Here is a 26,967-nt window from a genome sequence, read left to right on the forward strand (position 1 = left end):
TTGTTAGATGGTCCTGCTGGTGACGATTGGGTGGACGTCGATGGAGTCAACTTGATTTTGAACAGAGTCTCCATCTTGTCTAGGCGAGCCCGCCTACCCTTCGGAGTCATCTGGGCACAACTTGGGCAGTTAGACATGTCATGTGGTGAGCCGAGGCACAGCACACATCATGCGGGTCTGTAATTGACATGGTTCGGGGGCACTCCGGACATTTTTGGAAACCTGTTGCCATAAAGACAGAGGCCCAAAAATGGTTGATGGCCTGACACCGAAAGAGGTGGGAGCGGGAATCGACTGGGAATAGTAAACTTACTCACCGAACGATGGAAAAACACTATCCCGATGGGAGACCCCTATGAGGGAATGTTTTTTTTTGTTTTGTTTTTTTTTTTTTTAAGTAAAATACATATTTTTTCCATGAGGAAAATTGTGTGAGAAATTCTCAGAGCTCCTAACTGCGAGGCAAACTGCAGCGTGGAAAAAAAAAAGACTGAAGGGAGACCCCTGTGGCTGCAGGGATCATAGCATGCTGGGCATGCTCAGTGTGCCAGTCAAAAGTTCTAGAAACTTTGACAGAAAAGTTTTCCGTGTTAGGACTCCGTTCAGTGACGTCACCCATATGTGAGGACTACCATCCTGCTTGTCCTGGGAGAAGATGGGCATCAGCAATTTTTTTTCACTGTTCATGTACTTATATGTTTTGTTATATATGTATTTAATTGATTTATTATTATTATTACTACTTGTAAATTGCTTTGGGTTAAATTTCATTCAAGGAAGGTGGCATATATCTGTAACATAACATAGCTTTAGTATACTGAATTATATTATAGGTAAAGCACCAGATCAGAGTAAGAAGCCAATTATGGAATGCTTAATCAATAGGAATAGCCAGCATTAGTAGCATGGGATCTATTTAATGTTTGGGTATTGCCAGGTTCTTGTGACTTAGATTGGCCACTGTTGGAGACAGGATACTGGGCTTGATGGACCCTTGGTCTGAACCCAGCATGGCATAACTTATATTCTTATGATTTCAAATGAGCTACTCAGGGTGTTTTGGACAATGAACAACTGTCTTAACAATATACTTGTTGGAACTTTTTGCATTCTATCACAGCCTAGAATTAAATCATAGTTTACTTACCTGAGATGTCAGAATACTCCTCAGCATTGAAGGTCAGTTCATTTTCTGTAGGTAAATTCACAAACGCTTTCATTGCTGGGAAATAAGCTATATGCCCATTGCTGACCTGTCTTAACAAGGTTTCCAAATACCTAAAGAGAACAATTTATTTCTTTATCCAGTGAACAGTTTATCTTGTAGCAGTGCTGTTTAGATTTTCTTTTAATTATAAAAATGTAAGTATGGAGAAATAAATTCAAATTTTCTGATTGCATATCTAGAAATATTCACATCTGAATTCAGTATGTCCTGCTATACATACCTAAGACAAATGAACCAAAAAAATATCAAATATAATGAGGCACATTACTTTAAAAATAAAAATGTTTAAACAGCAGAATTAGAATAATCTCTTTCATAACTGTAACACATTTGGCTAAATGATCTAACATTCTCAAAATGGCTGTTAAAACTGCTGTGGTATATTTGTCAATTAGCTGCAAAGCTGACAGTTAAGTTACAAAATAAAGCTCAGTATGGATTCTCTTCTCAGGAATCCTATGTTGAAGTGAGCATAATAGACTGTAACAATGCAAAAACCTCTAAACATGGAAGCAAATGATTAATCAGTTGTAAATTTGACAGTATATATGCTTTTGTTGTAAATTATTATAAGGCTTCAGTGCCACTGGGATTCTCTCCTAATAGGCATATGTGTTTTTCAAATTATCATACAACATGGGAGGCTAAATCCTGTCCTCGAGAGCCACAAATAAACCAGGTTTTCAGCATATCCAATGAATATGCAGGAGACAGATTTGCATACAATGGAGGCAATGCATGCACATCTAACTCACACATATTCTATGAAGATTTCCTGAAAACCTGACCTGTTTCTGGCTCTCGAGGACCAGAGCTAGCCACCCCCTATCATAGAATATCAACATTCCTCTTCCCTTGCTCTATTCTTTTGTGCTTAGCTCTATAATTTTTTTTAATTTAATTGCACTATATATAAAATACATTAATACTATTCTTAGATGATACTAATAATTTCTGATAATTGGTACAACCTCCCAAAGTAACTGGCCTGCTCGCTGGGGCAACAATCCTTTTTTTTTTTTTTGGAGGTCAAGGTATGTTTTCTGGCCCAAACTAGTGCTTGGGAGGAGCAGGTGGTATCTTCAACTCCAGTCAGGGCATGGGAAAACAAAAATATGTTCTCCCGCAGGCGTAAAAAGTGCCATAGGGTAGGAAGTAGCAGAGGTTAAAGACAAGGTGGGATGAGATAAGGATAAAAAAGTTGGGATGGGAGAGAGGAGAGTTAAAGGATTGCACCGGGGGTTAGATGGGGAGTACAGAAGAAATGAAAGCAGTGTGGGGATTAAACACTTGCTTTAGAAGAAATACACTTGCCATGCACTCCCCTGCCCCCTGCTCACATCTTGAGATAAATTGAGAGAAGGCAGTAGTGGGAATATATGGAAAATGCATTTATGCCAGGCAATTAACAGGGTCATTCATCAAAATGCATTATGGCATTAACGCACACAATAATGCGTTAACGCCATAACGCATGCAATAATGGTAGCGCACGGTGCGAATGCAAATTTTGGAAAGGGGCGGGATTAAGGAGGAGTTTGGGCAGGATTTTTGAAAATGAGGAGCAATATTGCACCATATGATAGCATAACACATGCCATCGCACGGTTTTAAAACCAGAAATAACTATAATTTTTTTCCTGGTGTTAAGCTGTGCAATATGACCGAAACGGCCATAACGCAATTCATTTTTTGAATTGCATTTTGGCCATTTCTGGGCTTGGGAGAGGAGAGGGGAATGAAATTTTGTACTATGTTATCTCGCCCTAGCTTGATGGTACCCTGTTACAGAGGATCCCACAAAACAGACTGGAAGGTGGTCTGTCAAAGCCAGAAGGCAAATAGAAATTGAGACAGACCAGTCGCCTTAGGTAAGGATTACTTATTCGCACATATATCTTGTTAAGAGCCCAACTCTGGCCGAGTTTCGTACAAGGCTGCTTCAGGGGCTAAAAAATAACCAAACAGTAAGGTAAATAAAATAAAAAATATTAAAACAAACAACAATCACATAAGCCACAGGACATGCTTAAGAAAACATAAGAGAATTAGTACATTTAAATACGTAAATATAAACAAAGACTGCAAAAATTCATAATTTATGAAATAAAAACCATTAGTGCATATAAATGCATAAATATCCATATAAAATTATAAATACATATGCACATAAAAGTAAATAAATAAATATACAGAAAGAATATAAATAAATATACTGAAAAAACTAACAAACTGGAGAAGAGGGACAGATTTTGTACCTTTGAGTGGTATTGTTATGATTCAATTTTTCAGATGTAAATATGGTCAATGGAAGAATATGTTGAATTATAAAAGAATCAAAACCAGAATCGCTATAATACTAAGATATCAACGTCACCCCCACAGCCAAATTTTGCGACCGTCGCTGCCCGTCTCCACTCCACCCACCTTACTGCATTGGTGACTCCCTCCGGGGTTGATGGAAGGCTGGCTGCCGCGGCGTTCTTTGGCCGTCCTCATCCGGTGTCCCCAGACCGGCCCAACGCTGCAATCCGCCATGTTGACCTGATGCCTAGGGGCGCACATGCGACCCCGCCTCAAGTACCAGAAGTGGCGCAAATCTCAGGGGCGCCCCCCTGACATGACATCATTTAAAGGTCTCTGAATTGCTAACAACTCGAGTTAGCAAGGAAACGGATATGGATAAGAATTTGTTCTATCTATGCTACTCTGCCTCCTCGGACTTACCAGGGGTACCCGCTCCTCGGGGGCCTCGCACTCTCTCTTATTTTGTAAATTGCAGTCTGGAACCGGTACTTGCTCCTAGAGGGCCCTCGTTCCTAGACTTCTTCAGAATTCACTTCTGCCTGGAAGCTATCGCTGCCTACTACATCTGTGAGTTACCATCGCTCTCAGAGCTTTCCCTGGAATCAGATACTCGCTCCTCGAGGACCTATTTCATTCCAGCTCCTGGGCTTCTATGAGACATTTTGTGAGTGTTACCATCAGGTTCTGACCATGAACTCTGCATATACCCTGCCTACTCACTATATTTCAGTTTCTCTATAGCTCGCCTCCAGGGATCGCTGTTCCAGTATCTGAGGGACTACAGCCCAGCCGGGCATTCCAGCTCACCGATAAACTCGGCGTCTATTTTCCTAACCGGTGGACCACAGAGCCATTCGGGTTCTCGTTAGAAGGAAGCGCTAGGAGTGCGCAAGCAACCCTAGTGCCTCCTTACTAACATGACCCCCTAATTTAAATATTGCATGGTGCCTCCCTTGGGGGCGCATTAAGAAAGCGGGCTCCGACTGTTCAGTGCCCACTTTCTGCGCACATTTATTGCATCGGCCCCAATCTCAACTGGTCATGTTTTCAATTACTTCAAATTTGTAGTGCTGATTAAACCTTCAATGAACTGGAGAGGAGGGATTTATTGATATGATTTTACTTAAACTGGAACAAGAGATTGATTATAGTGTCTTCCTATAATTCATTATTACATTTTATAGTATTTAAAAATTAATATATTTTATATATCATTTTTCTACTTTTTTATAATAGTTTTTTTTTACACTTAATACATACCGTAGTATGATTTCATATGAGTGTTTGTGTTATTGAATTAATAGTTATAAAATACACAAGGATTCAACATATATGAACATTATAATTATAATAGGACAAATACGATTTATTTATAAGGAGGGGTAAGTGGTCAACATTCTTCTTTTTTATGATCCCATCCTTATAACTATTAATAACATTCTCTTTGAATGACAAAAAGTTTCTTAATGCTGCACTCCCAATGCAGCCAGTTTGCTAGCGAAGGCAATCACAGCACTTTTTCTTAGTTGTCACTCAGAAGTGCTGACACAGGAGTGTTTAAACACTTCTGGTTCTCCGTTCATTCTAACTTAAGGTACAAAACTATGGTGGAGACTATTCTTTTTTTGCACAATGTAAGTAAATATCTCCTTATGTTGATACCTGTTCTTTCAAAAAGCAATCATTAACCAAGATAATCTAATTATATTTTGCCGAGACCCAAGTGAATACTGTGGAGCTTATATGTTTTTTTCACCCTTAGACCAAATTAGATTATTCATGCAGTATATTTTTAATAATCCCCTTGTACCGGCTGCCAATTTTTTTATAATCATTAGTCGCTCCATAATGATTGCATATTTTTTTTAGGAATATGCGATTTATTTTGAGTCATCCTTATCATATAATGTATCAGAAAGGCATTATATTAATCTTTTACATAACTCCATAAGACATTTTTTCATGCGTGTTCTATACCGACTGTCACGCTACATTCACCGTTGCAATTATTGTATGTTGTTTAGTAACTGAACCAAGAGACTGATGCACACAGCCCACTGTTGAAGTTTAATCTGCCCTGACACCAGTGAGTAAAATGCATCTGCATTTAACTATATATACATAATCAATCTTGTCACCTTCCTTAAGATAATATTTGATATTAGGATAACTGTTTGCCTCCGTGATTTATAGATATGACTACATGTTAATTTTGCTTCATAATACACCGTTAAGCGACATTGCACTAAATGTGGCTATTTGTTGTCCTCCCACCTGAGCACTCTATTACAAGGTTTGATTTGTAGCACTTTAGTGATTCGTCTCTTGATGCCTTAATTGATTTCTCTGACTTCAGTTCAGCATTTTCTTCTATAGACCGTATTTACATTTGTGAAATTTAATCACCTTTTAATGACTTGCCTCAATTTATTTAAAAAATATTTGATATTAGGATAACTATTCACTAACTTAAGGCACAAAAGTATGGTGGATGCTATTGTTTTTCTGCACAATATAAGTAAATAACTCTTTATGTCAATATTATAAACTGAGATGACCTAATTATATTCTGCCGAAACCCAAATGAATACCATTGAGCTATATTTATTTATTGTTGTCAACCTCTATTTTTCGCCCTTAGATTAAATCAAAATATTCATGTGGTATATTTTTAATAATTCCCTTGTACTGGCTGCTGATCTTTTATAATCACAAAGTTTGATATCATAGTACTTTAGTGATTTGTCTCTTGATGCTTTATAATTGATTTCTCTCATTTTAGTTCAGTATATTTTTCTATAGATCGTATTTAAATTTGTGAAATTGAATCACCTTTTAATGTCCTGCCTTAATACATGTATATAAAAAATATTTGATATTAGCATAATTATTCATGCAGTCTGTTTGCCTTCACGATTTATTAGTGTTTATAATACATTAAGTCATATTGCATATTATGTGGCTATCTGATATCCTCCCACCCGAACACTATTAGACATTTTGATATCTTAGTATTTTAGCGTTTCTGTTTTTGATGCTTTTATAATAGATTCTTCTCATATTAGCTTGACATTCTTCCATTTACCATATTTACATCTAAAAAAATGAATCTTAATACCATTCAAAGGTACAAAATCTGTCCCTCCTCTCCAGTTTGTTACAGTTTTTTCAGTATATTTATTCTTTCTGTATATTTATTTTTGTGCATATGTATTTATTTATAGTTTTATATGGATATTTATGTATTTATATGCACTAATGGTTGTTTTTATTCTTTCATATATTAATTTTTGTGGTCTTTGTTTATATTTACGTATTTAAATGTTCCAATTCTCTTATATTTTCTTTTGCATGTCTGGGGCTTATGTGATTGTTATATTTTTATAATTCTTATTTATATTTACCTTACTGTTTGGTTATTTTTTAGCCCCTAAAGCAGCCTTGTGTGAAACTCGGCCCGAGTTGGGCTCTTTTAACAAGATATATGTGCCAAGAAATAATCCTTACCTAAGACTGGTCTGCCTCAATTTCTATTTGCAACCTGTTATAAAGTCCATCAAGCTAGGGTGAGAGAACATAGTAGAAATGTCATCTTTGTGAGACTTTCCTCACTCCAAATGACATCAAATCTTCACCGAGATGTATTGTGCTGTTCGTACATCTCAATCTGCATGAAAAACTGGCCTTTAAACCCTAAATCACAATCAAACCTCACCTCGAGCTATTAGATGGCCCTCCTATAGAGATATAAATTATTGACTACTAGGGGTGAGTTCTGGAGGAATTTTCAAACTCAGCTGATGAATAAGTTACATAAAATCTTGTTAACAGCTTTATAGTTTCACTGCAAACTATTTCCTACAACTTCTTGCACAGTTTCAGATGAATCTAGAACATGTTAAAGTATGAAATTAAGATGCTTAATTACAGACCTATTTGCAGACATACAGATAGTTTAAGGGTCTTACCAATTTGTGTACAAACTAGTGATGGTTGGCTCCCCATGACTATCCAAATGTTGGGTTTGTTGAAGCAGAACATTATTGAATACTCTTGTAATGTCAATTTGTACATAATTTTCAATTGACTGTAGCACCGTCATGTATGCTCTTACACTTGTCAACAGCTCTGAGGGCTTTGCAATCTCTTGTGTGGCTTGATTATACATGGTCATCCCAACAATTGACCTATAAATTTAAAGTGAGAGCTATTTTACTAAGGTTAGTAGAGCCTCGAAGCAATGAAAACATTTTCATAGCACATTCCATGACAAAGCACAGTTGCTTACCTGTAACAGGTGTTCTCCTAGAACAGCAGGATGTTAGTCCTCACACGTGGATGACATCATCAGATGGAGCCTGGCATGGAAACTTTTGTCAAAGTTTCTAGAAGCTTTGACTTGCACACTGAGCATGCCCAGCATGCCACTATCCACGCGAGGTCCCCCTTCAGTCTCGTAACAGAGAAAAATACAAACAGAAAAGGAACAACAAACCAGCAGGAGAACCCAACTCTGCAGGGAGGCGGGCAGGATTCCTGAGGACTAACATCCTGCTGTCCTAGGAGAACACCTGTTACAGGTAAGCAAATGTGCTTTCTCCTAGGACAAGCAGGGTGGTGGTCCTCACATGTGAGTGAATACCAAGCTCCAGGTTGTCTCCATTAACAGGTGAGGCCAAGAGGTGCCGAACAAATTGCCAATGGGCACAACAAATGCGGCTCTGTTGGTCAGTAGGGGACTGCCTGGCTTCAACCAGGGGCACTAGGCAGGAAGAGTTGGGTTCAGGTCTGGAAAAGATTACTCAGAACAGTCTGACCAAAGCCACAAATGTGTGAAGAGAACCTCACGTTGCAGCACAGCAAATTTCGACAACGGGGACCACTTGCAGATGAGCCACAGACATCGCCATGGCCCACAGAGTGAGCTTTGATGAGGTCTCCCAGCTGAAAGCCCACTTGCACATAGCAGAACGCAATGCAGTCCACCAGCCAGTTGGATAAAGTCTGTTTATCCACCGCCATTCCCAGCTTATTGGTGTCGAAAGAGACAGAGTTGAGTGCACTGTCTGTGACCGGCTGTGAGATCTAAACAGAAAGCCAAGGCCCTCTTGCAGCCCAAATTATGAAGAGCCCGCTCCCCTGGGCGGGAATGGGAATGGGGATGGGGAAAGAAGGTGGGTAAAACGATGGCCTGATTGATGTGGAAATCAGTACGCAAGACCCCACGATAATGAAAAAACCTTGTGTATGGCGGGTACACAACCAAGGCCTAAAGCTCACCGACTATGAGCCGAAGTAATCTCCACTAGGAATATAATGTTCCAGGTGAGGAACTTCGGGTCACAGAAACGCAATGGCTAGAAGGGAGGACGCATGAGCCGCACCAGGACAATGTTGAGGTCCAAGGATGCAACAGGAGGCCAAAAGGGGGCTTCAACTGAAGCAGTCCTCTCATAAAGCAACCCACTAAAGGCTGCACTGATATGCGTGTGCCAGCAACACATCGGTGGTACGCACTAACATGGACCCTGACTGAGTTGGTTTGAAGCCCAGACTCGGAAAGGTGCCACAAGTAGTCCAATCGAGAGAGCATGTAAATGGATCCAAGTCATGCTCTGCACACCAGATGGAGAACTGTCTCCATTTCAAACTATAAGACTTCCTGTGGAAGGCTTTCTAGAAGCCACCAGTACCTGAGAGACACTGTCCAAAAGGTCCAGGGGCTGGAGAATTAGGCAGTCAACATCCATGCTGTCAGGGCCAACTCCCGGAGGTTTGGTTGGCGCAAGGTGCCCTGGTTCTGAGTTATCAGATCGGGAGCAGTCCCCAGCCGAATGGGGGCCCTAATTGACAGTTCCTGAAGAAGAGGGAACCAGACGTGTCTAGGCCAGTAAGGCACTACGTGAATCATGGTTCCTCTGTCCTGTTGAAGCTTCAGTAGTGTCTTCAAGAGGAGCGGGAGAGGAGGGTATGCATATAATAGACCCCTTCCCCAGTGAAGGGAGAAGGCGCTGCAGGCCAGATGTCCGCTACCCAGCGACAAGGAGCAGAAATTGCCCATTTGGTTATTGTACTGGGAGGCGAAGAGGTCGACATCTGAGCGGCGTCTGTGGTGAAGACCACATGAGGCGGGGAAGCCCGGAAGGGAATTCCCCTCTCCAGGCTGGAGAAGTTTTCCCACCAGGCCAGGGATACCCTCAGAGGCTCTGTGACAGAGAGAGTCTCGAGGTCCTGGGAGGCCTGTCGTCACTACATCCACAAGGGCCAGTGCCCTCCGCATGCACAAGCGGGCGAGAGGGGTAACGTGGACAAAGGCCACCATGGGCCCAAGAAACTGAGCAGAAGGCGGGCAGTCACATGCTGGCTGCTGCCCACAAAGGCTGCCAATGAGACGAGGGCAAGAGCCCAATCGTGAGCAAAAAACGCTTTTGCTTGCACCATGTTCAGCATGGCTCCTATAAAGTCCAGCTGAGGAGAGAAGCAAAGGTGAGACTTTGGGTAGTTGATCACAAACCCCAAAGGATTGCAGAGTCCACACTGTCAGGACTAGAGCATTCAGTGCCCCTGTGCAGGAATCGCTCTTGATCAACCAGTTGTCTAGGAAGATGTGCACCGTACGACGCCTGAGGTACGCAGCCACCACCGCTAGACATTTGGTTAAGACACGAGGGGCTGAGGCTAACCGAAAAGGCAGTACCTTGTACTAGTAGTAAGCCTTCACCACCACGAAGTGGAAGTTCTTTCAGTGGCCGGGGAAGATGGCTATTTGGGCGTACGCCTCAGATCGAGGGAGCAGAGCCAGTCTCCTCTTTTGAGGAGGGGTATTATTTATTTATTTAAAACTTTTTTATACCGACCTTCATAGTAATAACCATATCGGATCGGTTTACAAATAACAAAGGGATAACTGAGGCAAAAATAAAGTAAATAACAATAGAGGTGAATAAGGCAAAGTTACATTTAACAAGGAGTACGAACTTGGAAGCTTAAATAGCTGGAAGAAAGGTAAAGGTAGGAAGAAATTGTAACATCATACAAGAAGAATATGGTTAAAGCTTAAGGTGCTTTAACCTGGGAAAGCATGGGTCCATTGTTCAGGAGGATAGAAGATCATTTGTCCATGTGAGAATAATGGCGACTAGTGATTGTCTGGAGGTTCAGAGAAGGCTTGGTGGAATAGCCACGTCTTGAGTTTTTTCCTGAACGTAGTGAGGCATGGTTCTAATCTGAGGCTTGAAGGGATATTATTCCAAATAGATGGACCTGCTGTTGAAAAAGCTCGGTCTTTGGTCGAGGAAAGGCGTGTGGCTTTAGTTGAGGGGACATTCAGCGTACCTTTGTGGATGTCTCTAATTGGTCTGTTGGAGGAGTGTAGTTTAAAGGGAATTTCAAGGTCGAGTAGGAGTTGATGATGGATAGATTTGTGAATTAGGGTGATTGATTTGTAGAGGATTCTGAAGTACACCGGTAACCAATGTAGGTTTCTGAGGATGGGTGAAATGTGATCGCCACGGCAGGTGTTGGTCAATAATCTCGCTGCGGCATTTTGTATCATCTGCAGTGGTTTGGTGGTGGATTTGGGGAGGCCTAGGAGAAGGGCACTGCAGTAGTCTATCTTGGCAAATAGCAGCGCTTGGAGGACTGTCCTGAAGTCTTGGAAAAATAGTAGTGGCCTGAGACGTTTTAGAACCTGGAGTCTAAAAAAGCAGTCTTTAGATGTGGTGTTGACCATTTTCTTTAGATTTAGTCGATTGTCTAGAAGTACCCCAAGGTCTCTCACATGCTTATGGGTGATGCAGGGGTTGTATGGGGATGATGAGGGAATATTTTCTTCGTTAGAGGAGATGAGGAGGAGCTCCGTCTTTGAGGCGTTAAGGACCAGATTTAGTTTATTTAGGAGGCCGGTGATAGATAAAAGGCAGTTATTCCAGTGGGTGAGCGCTTTTGAGATAGATTCTGTAATAGGGATTAGAATCTGCACATCGTCTGCGTACAGATAATGAATTAAATTAAGCTCGGTAAGCAATTGGCAGAGGGGGAGGAGGTAAATATTAAAAAGGGTTGGGGATAAGGAGGATCCCTGTGGTACCCCAAGGGTTGAATTTGTTAGAGGAGATTCTTGATTATTGATTTTAACTTTGAAGGTTCTATTGCAGAGGAAAGACTTGAACCAGCTGTGGGCTGATCCGGAGATACCGATATCTGCTAGGCGATCCAGGAGGATGGCGTGGTTGACTGTGTCAAATGCCGCCGAAATGTCTAGAAGGACTAATAAAAAGGAGTAGCCTTTGTCTAGACCCAATAAGATATGATCTGTAAGAGAGATGAGAAGGGTTTCCGTGCTGCGTGATTTTCGGAAGCCATATTGTGAAGGGTGTAGGATATTGTGGTCTTCTAAATACTCTGAGAGCTGGGTGTTTACCAGCTTCTCCGTTAGTTTGGCTAAGAAAGGGAGGTTGGAAATGGGTCTGAAGTTGGATGGTTCATTAGGGTCTAAATTGTGTTTCTTTAGGGTATCAGTGTGTCCAGAAAGACCATCTTGAACTTTTCTCTTAAGAGATATTTGTTCAACACCCTGAGGTCAAGAATATGGGTGCAAGCCTCTGTTCCTCTTTGGATTAGGAAATACCTCAAATAGAACCCTCAGCCCTGCTGAGGGCGAGGAACGGGCTCCACCGCTCCTGCTGAGAGGAGGGCAGAGAGTTCTGTCTGAAGTATGATCAGCTGGGCGGATGAATCCCACGATGGACATGGGGGAGAGGTCTCCAGAAGCCATCAGAAGTGGAGTCGGTACCCCTGACGGACTATGGTGAGGATCCATCGGTCCGAAGCGATGTGCTCCCAGTGATGGGCGAAGCTGATGAGCCTGCCTCCTACTGGGGGATCAGGTGTCAGAGGTCTGCTCTGTTAACTCGTGCTCCCTTGCTGCCAGTCAAAAACCCGTAGTCCGGACTTGCTGGGGGCTAGTTGAGGCCTGGGTGCTCACTGTTGACAAGAACAGCCCCTGGAGCTAGTGCGTGGCGTACAAGCTCGAGAGGCTGGAGGATAATATTTCCTCTGTCTGTAAAAGGACTTCTTGGAATTTGGCCTGGAGGATTTTCTGGCAGAAGGAGTGTTGAAAGCGCTAGCGGAGAACTGTTGGAGGGTTTCGTGGTGGTCCTTCAATTGAGCCACTGCATCCTGGACCTTATCCCCAAAGAGGTTGTCACCTGTGCAGGGGAGGTCAGCCAGCATCTCCTGCATCTCTGGACTGAGGTCAGAAGCCCTGAGGCAGGCCACCCTATGGGTGCCGATGCCCATGGCGGCTACTCAGGCCACAGTCTCAAACATGTCATAGGTGGACCTCACCTCGTGTTTGCCAGCCTCTAAACCTTGCAGGACAATAGCAGAGAGTGACTCCTGTTGCTGCAGTGGCAGGCTCTCTGCAAGATCCTGGACTCATTTCCACAGGTTCCGGTTGTACTGGGTCATATACAACTGGTAAGCGGCAATACGGGCGATGAGTTTAGTGCCCTGAAAGACCTTTCTACCCAGAGCATCAAGCTCCCTATGTTCTCGTCCTGGAGAGGCAGAAGCATGGGCGGGCCTGGCTTTTTTAAGGGCGGACTCCACTACCACCGACTGGTGAGGGAGGTGTCGCCTTTCAAATCCCATGGCCTGCTGTACCAAATAGGTGGCATCTGCTTTCCTATAGAGAGCAGGTGCTCCCAAATCCGAAGCAGGTGGTCCTTAAAGATGTCGTGGATGGGAACAGCCATGATTTCCTTAGGCGCATCGACAAACTGGAGCACTTCCAGCATCTTATGTCGCGCATCCTCCTCCGTAAGCAGTTGGAAGCGAATAGCCTTGGCCATGGCACTGACAAACCCCGTAAAAGAGATCCTTTTGGGGAGGTCGATGCCTTTCCTCTGGTGGGGAAGGCTCGGAGAGAGGGGTCTTCTGAGTATTCAGACGAAGACTCCGAGGAACTTCCCCCCCCCACCCCCCCCATGAATCATAAGGGCCTTCCTCCTTGCTAAGGCCACTGCAGCGTGGGTGCGGCCTGCGGGGAATTCTAGCCCTGGGCTCCGATGGCTTTGGAGGCACAGAGGGCACCGCGGGAATCAATGGCTCCCCTGGCATCGGCGGGGGGGGGACGGGGACGGGGGACAGAGAACCACAGGAGGCCAGAAGGTCCAGGTAAGGGATTGGGGAACCGAAGCCTTGGGAACGCGGCACTGGCCGAGTCTTCATCCTCGGAGGATCTGATAATAGGGATCGCTCCCGAGGGGGGCATTAGTGGCCGCCAGGGAACAGAAGGTCCCTCGGGCACCAGTTGAGTCGGTAGGGTACCTAACAGGATGTCCCCCTCCTTTTTCCCTCCCTCCTGCTGTGTAGAAGTGAAAAAAAATAAGCCAGCCAGCTGGCCAATAATCTTTGCTCCCTCTGTATTGTTTTGAAAAAAAAAAAAACCAAAACAAAACAGAAAATACCCCCAAGTTCCACCTCTCACTCTCTATTTCATCTTCTGATCACCAAAAAAAAACTCCCCAAGAAAAGTGTCACTTGGGATTGGGGATTCCCAGGCAGCACTATCCTTTTTTGATCAGAAGAAAATATAGGGAGGAGCTTGGGTTATTTTTTTTCTTTTCAGGAAAATAGAGAAGTGGGATGACAATGCCTCTTGTCTGCCAGCCTGATTCTTTCACTTCTATACAATGGTAAGGAGGGAAGGAGGAAAGTGGCTTTAGCCCTATGCCAGAATGAAGGAGTAGCCTAGTGGCTAGAGCAGCAAGCTGAGAACCAGGGAAGCCAGGGTTCAAATCCTGCTGCCACTCCTTCACCCTTGACTGCCTCAGGTACAAATCTAAAGGGTAATTTTCAAAGGAAGTTACAAGTGTAAATGTAACATACTATCATAGCAATTGTAAAAACGCCATGTATGCGCCTAAATGAAAATTGGTTCTTACCTGCTAATTTTCGTTCCTGTAATATCACAGATCAGTCCAGAAAAGTGGGTTGTGTATCCCTACCAGCAGGTGGAGTCAGAGAACAATTAGAACTTTGGGCACTGCTACATAATGAGAGTGCCACCTGCAGTCACTCAATATTGACCTGTACCCAAGCCCATGCTAACAGAACTAAATAACGAAGGGTAGCACCCAACCAAATTTCCAGACTACCACTTCATCGCTAGCAAAAACCAGACCGAACAACTACTAAAAACTGCTCCATGAATCATGTCTGCAAAAAAGGAGCTTCAACAATAAAAAAAAAAAAAAAAAAAAACTTAAGCAGGTTCTGACCAAGACGGTCTTTCGGTATCTGAAGAAAGGGGTGGGCCTCTGGACTGATCTGTGGTATTACAGGAACGAAAATTAGCAGGTAAGAACCAATTTTCATTTCCTGACCATACCCAGATCAGTCCAGAAAAGTGGGATGTACCCAAGCCACTCTACACTGGGCGGGAACCCGAAAGACCCACACGAAGCACACTCTCCCCGAAGGACAGTTCATCAGAAGCCTTAACGTCCAATCAGTAATGTTTCGTAAAAGTGTGAATAGACGACCACACCGCTGCCCTACAGATCTCCTGAGACGACAGTGATTGACACTCTGCCCAGGAGGTAGCCTGAGCCCTAGTGGAATGAGCTCTGAGGCCCAAAGGCACCTGACACCCTTGGGCTATGTATGTCAAACAAATGGCCTCTTTAATCCAACGAGAGATGGACGCCTTAGACACTTTGTCCCCTTTTTGGGACCACCAAAGAGAATGAACAAATGATCGGAACGTCAAAAGTCATTGGTAACTTCCAGGAACCGCAATAAGATGCGTCGCTCATCCAAAAGATGAAGCTCTCTGCCCTGAGAGGACTCCCGCGACCACTGAGGGAACCCAGGAAGCTCTACAGTCTGATTGACGTGAAAGGCCGATACAACCTTCGGAATGAAGGACGGAACTGTGCGTAATGACACCCTATCATCGTAGAGCCAAAGAAAAGGGTCACAACAATGCCTGTAACTCTGAAATCAGACGAGCCAAGCAAATGGCCACCAAAAAGACAGTTTTCAACATCGGATCTTTCAGCGAAGCTCTGTGGAGAGGCTCGAAAGGGGGACCAGATAGTACCCGAAGCACTAGGTTCAAACTCCAATCTGGACACACTTATTGGGAGGCCGTAAATGCTTAACCCCCCTTGAGAAACAGAGCAATATCCGGGTGCACTGCAAGCAGCCGTTAAACTTTCCAATCAAAGCACCCAGAGCCGCCACTTGAACACGAAGGGAAATGAACGCTAACCCCTTAGCGAGTCCCTGTTGCAGATATTCCAGGACCCGCGGGACGTCCACTGCTAACGGATCGCAGGAACGCTGGTGGCACCACGTCTCAAACAGTTTCCAGACCCTAACATAGGCCCATAGAGGTGGCTGGGCGTCTCGCCTGCAGGAGCGTGGAAATGACCTGTTCGGAATAACCCTTCAAGCGTAAACGTCGCCTCTCAAAAGCCAAGCCATGAGAGAAAAGTGATCCTCCCAATCTGAAAATATGGGTCCCTGCCGAAGAAGATGCGGCAGGTGAGCAAGCTGCAAGGGACCCTCTAGAGCAGGGGTGGGCAAGTTGGGTCCTCGAGGGCTGCAAACCAGTCGGGTTTTCAGGATACCCCTAATGAATATGCATGAAATAGATTTACATACAACTGAGGCAGTGTGTATGCAGGTCTCTCTCATGCATATTCATTAAGGATATCCTGAAAACCCGTCTGGTTTGCAGCCCTCGAGGACCGGAATTGCCCACCCCAGCTCTAGAGCCATGCGAACTAGATCCGCGAACCATGGGCAACACGGCCACTCTGGCGCTACGAGAACCACCCTGCCTGGAGTTCTATCCAATGGAGAATCCGACCGATGAGAGGCCATGGAGGGAAGGCATACAGTAGAATTCCAGTGGGCCAAGGGCACACCAGAGCGTCGAGCCCTACTGAGCCTCTCTCCCGTCGATGGCTGAAGAAGCGTTCTGTCTTCGAATTCACATGTGTTGCCATCAGATCTAACTGTGGTACGCCCCACCTTGCGCAGATGAGGTTCCATGCTTCGAGGGACAGCTCCCACTTTCCTGGGTCGAGTTGCCTGCTGAGGAAGTCCGCCTGAACGTTCTCTACTCCTGCGACATGAGAAGCGGCAATCCCCCTGAGATGACGCTCCGCCCAGGCAAACAGGAGTCACGCCTTGAGCATTACTGCGGGACTTCTCATCCCGCCTTGGCTGTTGATGTAAGCCACCGTCGTCACATTGTCGGAGAACACTCGTACCATTCTGCCCTGGATCCAGGGTAGGAATGCTTGCAGGGCAAGTCGAACAGCTCGCGTCTCGAGACGATTGATAGACCAGGATCCTTCCATCAGCGACCAGAGGCCTTGGGCAGACTTGTCTGCACACACTGCTCCCACAATCAGATAGACTGGCATCGGTGGAGATTATCAGCCAGTTCGGAGGGTCCAAGTGCACCCCCCGTTCCAGATTGTCGCTCAAAAACCACCACGACAGACTGACTCTGGATTCTGGAAGCAGCAGCACTGGTAGGTGGAACTGCTCCGACACCGGACTCCATCGCCATAAAAGCGCAAGCTGAAATGGTCGTAAGTAAGCAAACGCCCACAGAACCAAGTCTAAGGTGGATGGCATGGAACCCAGGACTTGCAGATGATGCCATGCTGTCGGATTCTTTCTCCGGAGAAGGGCATGGATTTGGCCTTGTAACTGTCACTTGATCCTGTCGCCAGAAACACTTTGCCGCTCAATGTATCGAACCAAGCTCCCAAGTAAATCAGGCCTTGGGTGTGTTCCAAGTGACTCTTCTGAACATTGATGACCCACCCGAGGGACTGTAAGGTGAACCTCACCATGCAAACTGATCTCTCGCAGTCGTCCTGAGACTTTGCGCGGATCTAACAGTTGTCCAGATAAGGGTGGACTAAAATTCCTTCCTTGCAAAGAAAGGCCGCAACCACCACCATCACATTGGTGAAAGTTCGAGGAACTGTGGCGAGTCCAAATGGGAGGGCTCAAAATTGGAAGTACTGCCCCAAGAGCTTGAAGCGTAGAAACCTTTGGTGGCTGAACCGGATTGGGATGCGTAGGTACGCCTCCGTGAGGTCCAGCGATGCTAGAAACTCCCCTTTCCGTACCGCCGCCATTACCGTCCTCAGGGTCTCTATTCGAAAACGAGGAATCCTAAGACAACGGTTTAGCTTCTGCAGATAGAGTATGGGATGAAACGTGCCCTCCTTTTTGTGGACCACAAAGTAAACCAAGTACCAGCCTCGTCCCTGCTGTGCCTCCAGAACTGGGACAATAGCCATGAGCTCGAGAAGTCGCTGCAGGGTCGCCCGCACCCCCTCACGCTTGATGTGGGAGGCCACACGGGACTCTACAAAAACCTCCTGAACTGGTCGTGAAAACTCTAGAGCGTAGCCATCTCTGATCACTTCCAGGACCCAGCAGTCCGAGGTAATTCTTGCCCAATCCGTGTAAAAGTTGGATAATCTGCCTCTGACAGCTTCAGCGATGGAATGGGTGCTCGTGGCTTCATTGGGAGAGTTTACTGTTTCCAGCACCGAGGTTTCCAGAGTCCCTACCGGAGCGACGACTACCGCAAAAGGACTGCTGGCGTCCCGTAGTTTGTTTAGGACCAGAAGGCGTAGTATATCTGGCAGCTCTATACCGGCGAGAATCTCAAAAACAAGCCTGAGGAGGAAAAAGCCTTCTCTGAAGATCTCCTATCTTTCGGCAATTTATTGCCTTTGGATTCCCAGAGCAGCTTAACCAACTTATCGAGGTTGGGGCATACTCACCCTCTCCCTTCAGGGAACACCTCGGGAGTTGAAGGAACACACTGCCAAATTCCCAAAACAGCCACTATAGGCAGGCCCCCACTGCACAGACTCCTTACCTCTGAGGAGAAAGATGGCCGCCGGCTAAACTTTTTTGGGTTTTTTTTTTGTTTTTTTTACAAAATCTTTACGGAGCCAAATTAGTGCAGGAGGAGAGGGAGCAGGTAAAGTAGCCTTGGTGAGGAGTAGTCAGCAGCCCCTGGCCTTCCACCACCGAGCTGAAGCGGGCGAGACCTAGACAGGGGTGTCCAACCCCCCGGACGCCTGGCTTCCACTGAGGGATGGCCCACGAAGGTGCCTAACACCTCAGGAAGCGACCTAATCAAAAAGAAAAAAAATCTCTTTAAACTCTAACTAAAAAAATAACTAAGAAACTAGGAAGACTGAAGGAGTGCATCTCTACCACCTGCTGGGAGTCACAGAAATACTGAATGACTGCAGGTGGCACTCATTATGTAGCAGTGCTCAAAGTTCTAATTGTTCTCTGACTCCACCTGCTGATAGCGATACACAACCCACTTTTCTGGACTGATCTGGGTATGTTCAGGAAAGTGCACTTATACATGAATATATTACATTGCAGCAATTTTCAAAAGCCCACTTACAGGGATAAAGTGCATTTACACATGTTAAAGCCAATTTGAATCATTTAAATGCTTTTTAAAACTACCCTCTTAGATTGTAAGCCCTTTAGGGACAGGGAAATACCTTTAATACTTGAATGTAATTCGCTTTGAAGTGCCATTGCTCCTACCATGTGACAGGTGCCGACCAATGGTACCGGTAGCCCCTGTGACATAGTAAGGGCAAAGGCTATCAGCGCCATTTTGAATACTGGCAGCCCACGGCCCGAGTACAGGAGATCACTCCTGCAGCACCGCTGGACCACCAGGGACTTTTGGCAAGTCTTGGGGGGGGATCAGGAGGGTGGGGGGGGGGTTTGTAGTTAATTAACTTTAAAGGGTTGGGATGGGGTTTTTTGTTTTGTTTTTTTTTATATTCATTCTATAAGACAGACATTTTCACCCCACTTTTGGGGGGGAAAAAAAGTGCGTCTTGTGGAGCAAAAAATACGGTACAATATATAATAAATATCAAATCTTAAGACATCTAACACCACAATGTAATTACAATACAATTAAACATATGTATATAAACCTTACAAACGTTCCTGTGTCTTGAAGCTGTAAAAAGTTACAAATATGACCTTGAAGCACTCACTTAATATCATATACGACAAAAAGCCTGATATGGTGGTAAATATGAACAATGTCACATTTATATAATAATTAGCTAGAAAGATTTCACATGAGAAAGGTGTTCTTCTTGGATATGTCAAATGCCCCAACAAGGCCCTTGTTTCACCAAATATGGCTTCCTCATAAAGCTTCACTCCTATCGAAGCAGGGGAAGTATAATATACAACTAACCGATAGGCTTGTTAAACCAGTTAAAATGCTCAACTTAGTCTCCTATAAAGCTCAAGAAGGCATGGGAAGTGCTCAATGCATTTATACTATCCAAAGGAAAATTAGTTCTTACCTGTTAATTTTCGTTCCTGTAGTACCATGGATCAGTCCAGACTGTGGGTTGAGCCTCCTTTCCAGGAGGTGGAAGACTAAAACTGAAAGGATATCCTATATGAGGACAGAGCCTATCCTGTAACCCTTCAGTATAACCATTGTCAAAGCAGAAAACAACAAAACCAGAATAGGATCAAGCAAGTAACCAGAAAGCTCAATGGAGCAGATGTAGAACAATGTAAGAGTTATGGTATGACTAACCGCTCTTGCATATACTTGGTGCGGAGCAACCAAGGCTTCCGGTGTATTTGCTCAGTATTCATGCAGAAAAAAGATGTGTGGAAATCTACGAATCTGTAAAAGAAACAAGCTTCGAGAGGACAGAAAAAAAGACAAACAGGGAAGGGCATCTGGACTGATCCGTGGTACTACAGGAACGAAAATTAACAGGTAAGAACTTTTTTCCTTTTCCTGTACGTATCCGGATCAGTCCAGACTGTGGGATGTACCAAAGCTTCCCTAAATCGGGTGGGACCGAGACAGTCCCGCTCGAAGCACTTGCTGCCCAAAAGAACCAAGAAGCGGAGCTTGCACATCCAGGCAGTAGTGTCGAGCAAAAGTATGCAAGGACGTCCAAGTGGTGGCACTGCAAATCTCCTGCGGAGAGATCGATTGCCTGTCTGCACAGGAAGTAGCTTGAGAACGCAGTGAATGAGCCGTGAGGCCCTCGGGAACCGCCCAACCTTGACAAAGATAGGCCGAGGAAATCGTTTCCTTCAACCACCGCGCTATAGTGGTCTTAGAAGCCGGCTTATCCCGATTGGGTCCACTCCAGAGGACAAAGGATGGACCGAGACCCGAAAGCCATTGGTAACCTGGAGATAGCGAAGTAGAACCCGTATGGCATCAAGTTTACGGAGATCGTCCCCAGTCGCAGGGAAAAACGCAGGGAGCTCTGCTGACTGGTTGACATGGAGGTTAGAAGAACCTTCACTAAAAAGGAAGGGCCTGTCACAAGGGATACCCCGGAATCGGAAAATCGCAAAAAAGGTTCCCGACAGGACAGCACTTGGACCTCCGAGATCCGACTAGCAGAAGAGATAGAGACCAAAAAGACAGTCTTAAGCGTAAAAGCGTTCAAGGTAGCGCGATGGAGAGGTTTGAACAGAGGCACACAGAGGGCCCGAAAAACCAGATTAAAACTCCCCGACGGGCAAGCGGCCAAGGAGGTGGACGTAGATGCTTGACACCCTTCAAGCACCAAATCACATCCGGGTGGCCCGCTCAGTGATGACCTTCTGCCCGATCCAGGAGAGAGCCGAGAGGGGAGACCTGTACGCGCAGAGAACGAAAGGAAAGACCTTGGAGAGACCTTCTTGGAGAAGAGAGGACTAACGAGATCGGGATGGAGTGCACCGAGACACTCGACTCCGCGCAGATTCAAACACGTTCCAGATACGCACGTACAACCAGGGAAGTCGACTGTTTCCGGGCCCGCAGCAAGGTGGAGATGACTTCCTCCTAATAGCCCTTGCGTTAGGCGTCACTGTGCAAAAGCCAGGCCACTAGACAGGAGTGAACAGCCTGGTCGAAAGATATAGGTCCTTGACGAAGGAGCCGAGGAAGATGGCGTAGCCGCAGAGGTCCGTCCGTCGCTAGGTTGAGAAAATCCGCGAATCACGGCCTGCGCGGCCACTCTGGTGCTACCAGAACCACGGGACCCCGGTGGAGTTCTATTCTTCTGAGAATTTTCCCGACCAGGGGCCACGGGGGGGGGGAACACGTAGAGAAGGACGTCCGCCGGCCAAGGGAGAGCCAGAGCATCTACGCCCTCCGAGCCGTGTTCCCTCCAGTGGCGGAAGAACCAATTTGCCTTGGCATTGTGAAGGGTCGCCATGAGGCCCAGGTGGGGGGGGGGGACCACCTATCAAAGATGAGATTCATGGCTGCGTCAGAGAGTTCCCACTCCCCGAGATTGAGCGACTGAATACTGAGAAAATCGGCCTGGACATTCCCCTTGCCCGCGATGTGGGAGGCTGCCGGGCACTGTAGATCTCGCTCTGCCCAGGCGAAGAGACGGCTGGTTTCCAGGGCCACCAGCGGACTGTGGGCGCCTCCTTGGTGATTGATGTAAGCCACGGTGGTGGAGTTGTCAGACAAGACCCGTATCGCCTTGCCACAGATGAGGGGGGAGAAACTCCAGAAGAGCTAGGAACACTGCCCGAGCCTCCAACCGAATGATGTGCAAGCGAGACTGAGCTGCTGGCCAGATCCCCTGGGCGTACTGGGAGAAGCAGACCGCACCCCAGCCCGAGAGACTGGCGTCCGTAGTTACTATCGTCCACTGAGGGACTTGGCGAGGCATTCCCTGTAGCAAATGAGGAAGGGAAAGCCACAACTGCAAGTCGGCGACGGTAGAGCCCAAAAACGGGAGGACTGTGTGAAACTGTTCCGCCACTGGCTGCCAACGGGACAGCAAAGCTTTCTGAAATGGTCGCATATGAGCAAAAGCCCAAGGGACTAAGTCGATGGTAGAAGCCAAGGAGCCCGAGACCTGCAGGTAGTCACAAGCCGTCGGAGAAGGCAGCAAGATCAGACTCTGAAACTGGTCGATCAACTTGAGACCGTGCGCGAGGCAAGAAGACCTTGCCCACCCGGGTGTCGAAGTGGGCTCCCAGGAACTCTAACTACTGGGAGGGCTGAAGGTTGCTCTTGGAGAAATTCAGTATCCACCTGAGAGACGCGAGAAGAGCTAACACGCGACCCACCGCCTGCCGGCAAAGAGCCTCTGCCTTGGCCCTGACGAGCCAGACGTCCAGGTAGGGGTGAACAAGGATTCCTTCCCGGCGGAGAGCTGCTGCCACCACCACGACTTTGGTGAAGGTGCGAGGTGCTGTCGCGAGACCAAAGGGAAGCGCCCTGAACTGGAAGTCCCGGTGGAGGATGTGAACGCAAAGAGACTACGGTAGCCGTGATGAATCGGAATATGGAAATACGCCTCTGTCAAATCGAGTGAGGCGAGGAACTCTCCGGAGTGAAACGGCATGAGGACCGCTCACAGAGTTTCCATGCGGAAAAGCGGAATCTTGAGAGCCCGGTTGACTCTTGAGGTCTAAGATCAGACGAAGACCCGTCCTGTTAGGGAACGACGAAGTAAATAGAATACTGGTCTGCGGTAAGTTCGCTGTCTGGAATTGGGACCACTGCGCCCAAACACAGGAGCCTGGCGGGGGTTTGCTCCACCGCTTGCCGCTGGGACCGACCACACGCGGAAAATAGAAAAAGATCCCGAAAATCTTGAGCATGTCGAGGACCCACTGGTCCGACATGATTTTGACACATTCCACGAAAAACAAGGAAAGGCAACTGCCTAGGAAGGGGACCGAGGAATGAGTCAAGTAAACTTCATTGTGTGGCAGGCGTAAAGATGGAGCACGTGGGCTGGCCCTCGCGAAAGGGATGGCGCCCACGAGAAGGCTGCAACCAAGACTGCGACCAAGAAGGAAAAACCCCCTGAGGAGTCACCCTGCCCACGTGGGGTATACCGTCTCTGGCCCCGAAAACGTGGACGAGAGGGTGAAAAGGAACGGGATGGTTTCGGACGGTCCTCCAGAAGCTTATGGACCTTACTTTCCCCTAAGGAATCCATAGTTTCTCAAGGTCCTTGCCAAAGAGCAGCTTACCTTTGAACAGCAACGTGCCCAACTGGGCTCTGGAGGATGGATCAGCCGACCAATGGGGCAGCCAGAGGAGCCATTTGGCAGACATCGCCAAAGCCATTGCCTGGACGCGGAGAAGGTCGTATGTGCAGCCTCTGCCCATGGGAGGTCCCGGATGCAGAGCGACTGTTGAACCCACCTAAGACTTGCCCGCAACATGAGACTGCTGCAAATAGCCACATGCACCCCCAGCCCCAGGACATCAAAAATGTGCTTCACTTGAGCCTCGAGCATGCGGATCTGGGCGGCTTTAAAAGCTGGGAAGCCCTCCTGTATCGTGACCGCATAAGTAGTCCACGGAGGGATTATTTTTTTTTGTTTTTTTTAATCTAAGCATACCTCCGGGAGGGGGAGCTTGTCCAGTGCACGGCCCGCCTGGAGTCCCGCCTCGGGAGCATTCCATTCCCGCAGGCGCAACAACTTGTGCGTGGGATGAAAGGGGAAGGCGCTTGCCGGATCCCTGATTTCCCCCCGCACCGGGTCCATATCCTTGGGCAAAGAGGCCATAAGGGTGTCCGTAAGACCCTGGAGTCGTCCCCCTCCAGGGGTGGAAGGGTATCCTCCTCATCCGGATTGGCGTCAGGATCTGGGGGTACCGGATCCACCGGGAGGTCGGGGTCGCACCCCCGGGACCACCCACGCCCCAAGGGACCCCGGGGGCTCCGCAGCCGGTCTGTCAACAGCGTGGAGCGTGAAAATTTTTTGCTGGGGGGGGCAAGGGGGGGACCTTCCTCCTCCTCCTGCAGGCTAGCTAAATAAGATCTACGCAGGAGGGGGCAAATTCAGATAAACGAGCCCTGGAAGTCCCGGGTGGGGGAGGGGGAGGCGAAAGGGTGCCAGAAAACCCATCCTGGGGGGCCACGGGGCTGAAATCGGGGGGGGGGGGGGGGGTAGCTGCTAAAAAAAAAAAAAAAAAAAAAAAAAATCAGCTCCCAAGCCCCAGGGAGCTCTGAAAACTAAGCCAATAAAAAATCCAAAATGGCCGCCGTTCCCGGGCTTTCCCAACACAGGAATGGCCTGGCCAAGCTCTGGGGAGTCGATCCCCGGGCTAAATTTGCCTGCCCTGCTGAGGAGGAAGGGAGGCGGAGGAAGGGAGGCGGAGGAAGGGAGGCGGAGGAAAGGCCCCCTCGCAAAAAACGCAAAGGGGGCTGGCAGAGAAGAGGCAGGCTGCCTGCAGCGGCAAAGAGCCGCACTGAAGAAAAAAAAGCTACAGAGAAAAAAAATGTGATTGACAGCCTGGAGGCCCGGAGTGAAGCAGGGGGGAAACCTGCTGACTCCTGCCTGTCTGGCTGCCGGTTCTAACCCAGGTGGGGAACAAAGAAAGAATATTGGTCTGCTGCTGTAGGTAAGTAACAAAAGTACTGGAAATACTTTTAAACTTAAACCTGTTTCTGTGCCTCTGGTTTTTTTATTGGTTTTTTTTTTTTTTTTTAAATAGTCTGAGCACAGCAGCGGAAATTTAAGACCCTTCGGCAGCCAGGGGGGGGGGGGGGGAAGACGAGCACTGGACGACCAGACTCTGTCCCCACAACTGAAAGCAGTAACAGACACAGGCTATGCACTGCACAAGGGGCAAAGTCCCCCTGAGTCCGGTAAGCCGGGAGATGGAGCCGTCTCCTGAAGAAAAATTCTACAACTTCCTGACTAACCTTTTAATTTTAATTTTAACAGGAAGAAAAAAAACACAAAATCCCTAAGGAATAAGTACTTGCTTGATCCCAGAAGGAAGGAAGAAAAAGAAGGCTGACTAGCCTAGATCAGGAGACCGAAGGGAGATGTGCTGCACCTGCTGCAGACACACAAATACTGAAGGATAGGCTCTGTCCTCATAGAGGATATCCTTTCAGTTTTAGTCTTTCTCCACCTGCTGGAAAGGAGGCTCAACCCAGTCTGGACTAATCCGGGTACGTACAGGGAATAAGTAATTGCTGCATTTAATGGGGAAGCGTAGAAAGGTGTCATCAACATCTGAAATTTTATATTGACACACATATAGGAATGTTCACATGAAAACCTGGATGAATTCAGCATGGGACTGCACTCCAATCAGATGGCTGTGCATCGCAAGTTGCAAACCCAAACAGTTTTAAACACCTCTGTGGTGTCTTCCTCCCAAGTCCGACATGCTAATGGGAACCGAAAATGTTATATTCACTCATACTAGTGCTATTTCCCACTCCTCTGGAGTGTTTTTGGGTAGATAGATATATTTTTTTATTGAACTAGGCAGACATAAGAGAGGAAGGGAGGAAGTACTGCCCCCTTCCCCCCAGACACTTTCAATTTATCAAGTTTGGCATGAAGGGAGAAAGAGGGCACCTCCTGACAGTATTTAATAAAAAAAAAATTTGGGCAAAGGACTGCTGGGTTAACTTTAGGCCTGCTATTTGGCTGACCAGAGTTAAAACCAGTTAAAAATTAGCAGCCATCACTGAATATCAGCGCTTATCCACCAAAGTGTAAAGACACCCCAGCCAAGAATGCCCCCACTGCCTCCTCTATTTCTTTGGCTAAATTTTGTATAGGCAATAATTTTTACGAAAAAAAAAAAAGGGAGCTGATCAGGTTTTAATTTTAAAATGGAAAGTTTGATTGGCTATCGCCAAACCCATTAGCCAGCCAGACCCTTCATTATTGAACTGTTTATAAAAGTTTTTTTTTTTTTTATTAACTTCATTTAGAAATATTTAAGAAATTGGAGTTCTATCATTTGCTAAAGCACAGAAACCTGTTCCTACCTGGCAAAAAAAAAGGCATCGGCATGCTCTTTATTATTTTTTTTAAATTAAATGTCCTCATTTAACAAAAATTTTTCACACCAAGGGGAAAAAAAAAAAAAAAAAAAAAAAAAAAGGACCCATTTCAACTTTGCTTACTTAGTAAAGCGGATTTCCAAATGAGACGTTAAATATTCCCTGGGGGTGAAGGTGTGCTCCCATACCACCATGTTTGGTACGTAATTGATTGAGAAACAGAGCTCAGAAAGCGCCGTGTGCAATTTGTCCAAACTGAAAACAAAAATAAGAAGAATCAATGATAGGCTCAAAAAGACAGAACATTTTCAAAGAAGATTTGGGATAGTGCCCTGAATAAAGCAGTCAGCAAAAATATACTTTAGTACTACGACTGCACTTTTCCCTTTGATAACACATGGCATAACCCCAGAACACTTTTGGCCTTACTACCAAGACATGCATGGGGGGAGGAGCAGAGGGGCAGAAAATCTGGCACCCGATGCCCAGTGCTGGGGTAGCTCCACGCTGCTGGGTCACACTGAGGAAGAAAGGTTGATGAGGGAAGAGGGAGGAGAAGGTGCAAGT

At 46.3% G+C, this 26,967-nt stretch overlaps 1 protein-coding gene across 7 annotated transcripts in view; it reads right to left on the bottom strand.

Moving 5' to 3' along the window:
• The window catches only part of NCKAP1 (NCK associated protein 1), a 349,694-nt gene that overhangs the window by 80,939 nt on the left and 241,788 nt on the right, over nt 1-26,967 (bottom strand). For all 7 annotated transcript variants that reach the window (XM_029605940.1, XM_029605939.1, XM_029605941.1 and 4 more), the window contains 3 exons: nt 26,524-26,655; nt 7,504-7,722; nt 1,148-1,278 (listed from right to left, as the gene is read on the bottom strand). In XM_029605940.1, coding sequence (XP_029461800.1) covers nt 1,148-1,278; nt 7,504-7,722; nt 26,524-26,655 — 482 coding nt within the window. The remainder of the gene's footprint in view (nt 1-1,147; nt 1,279-7,503; nt 7,723-26,523; nt 26,656-26,967) is intronic.

The sequence above is a fragment of the Rhinatrema bivittatum genome, chromosome 6 (genome assembly GCF_901001135.1).
Source record: "Rhinatrema bivittatum chromosome 6, aRhiBiv1.1, whole genome shotgun sequence".
Lineage (NCBI taxonomy): Eukaryota > Metazoa > Chordata > Amphibia > Gymnophiona > Rhinatrematidae > Rhinatrema > Rhinatrema bivittatum.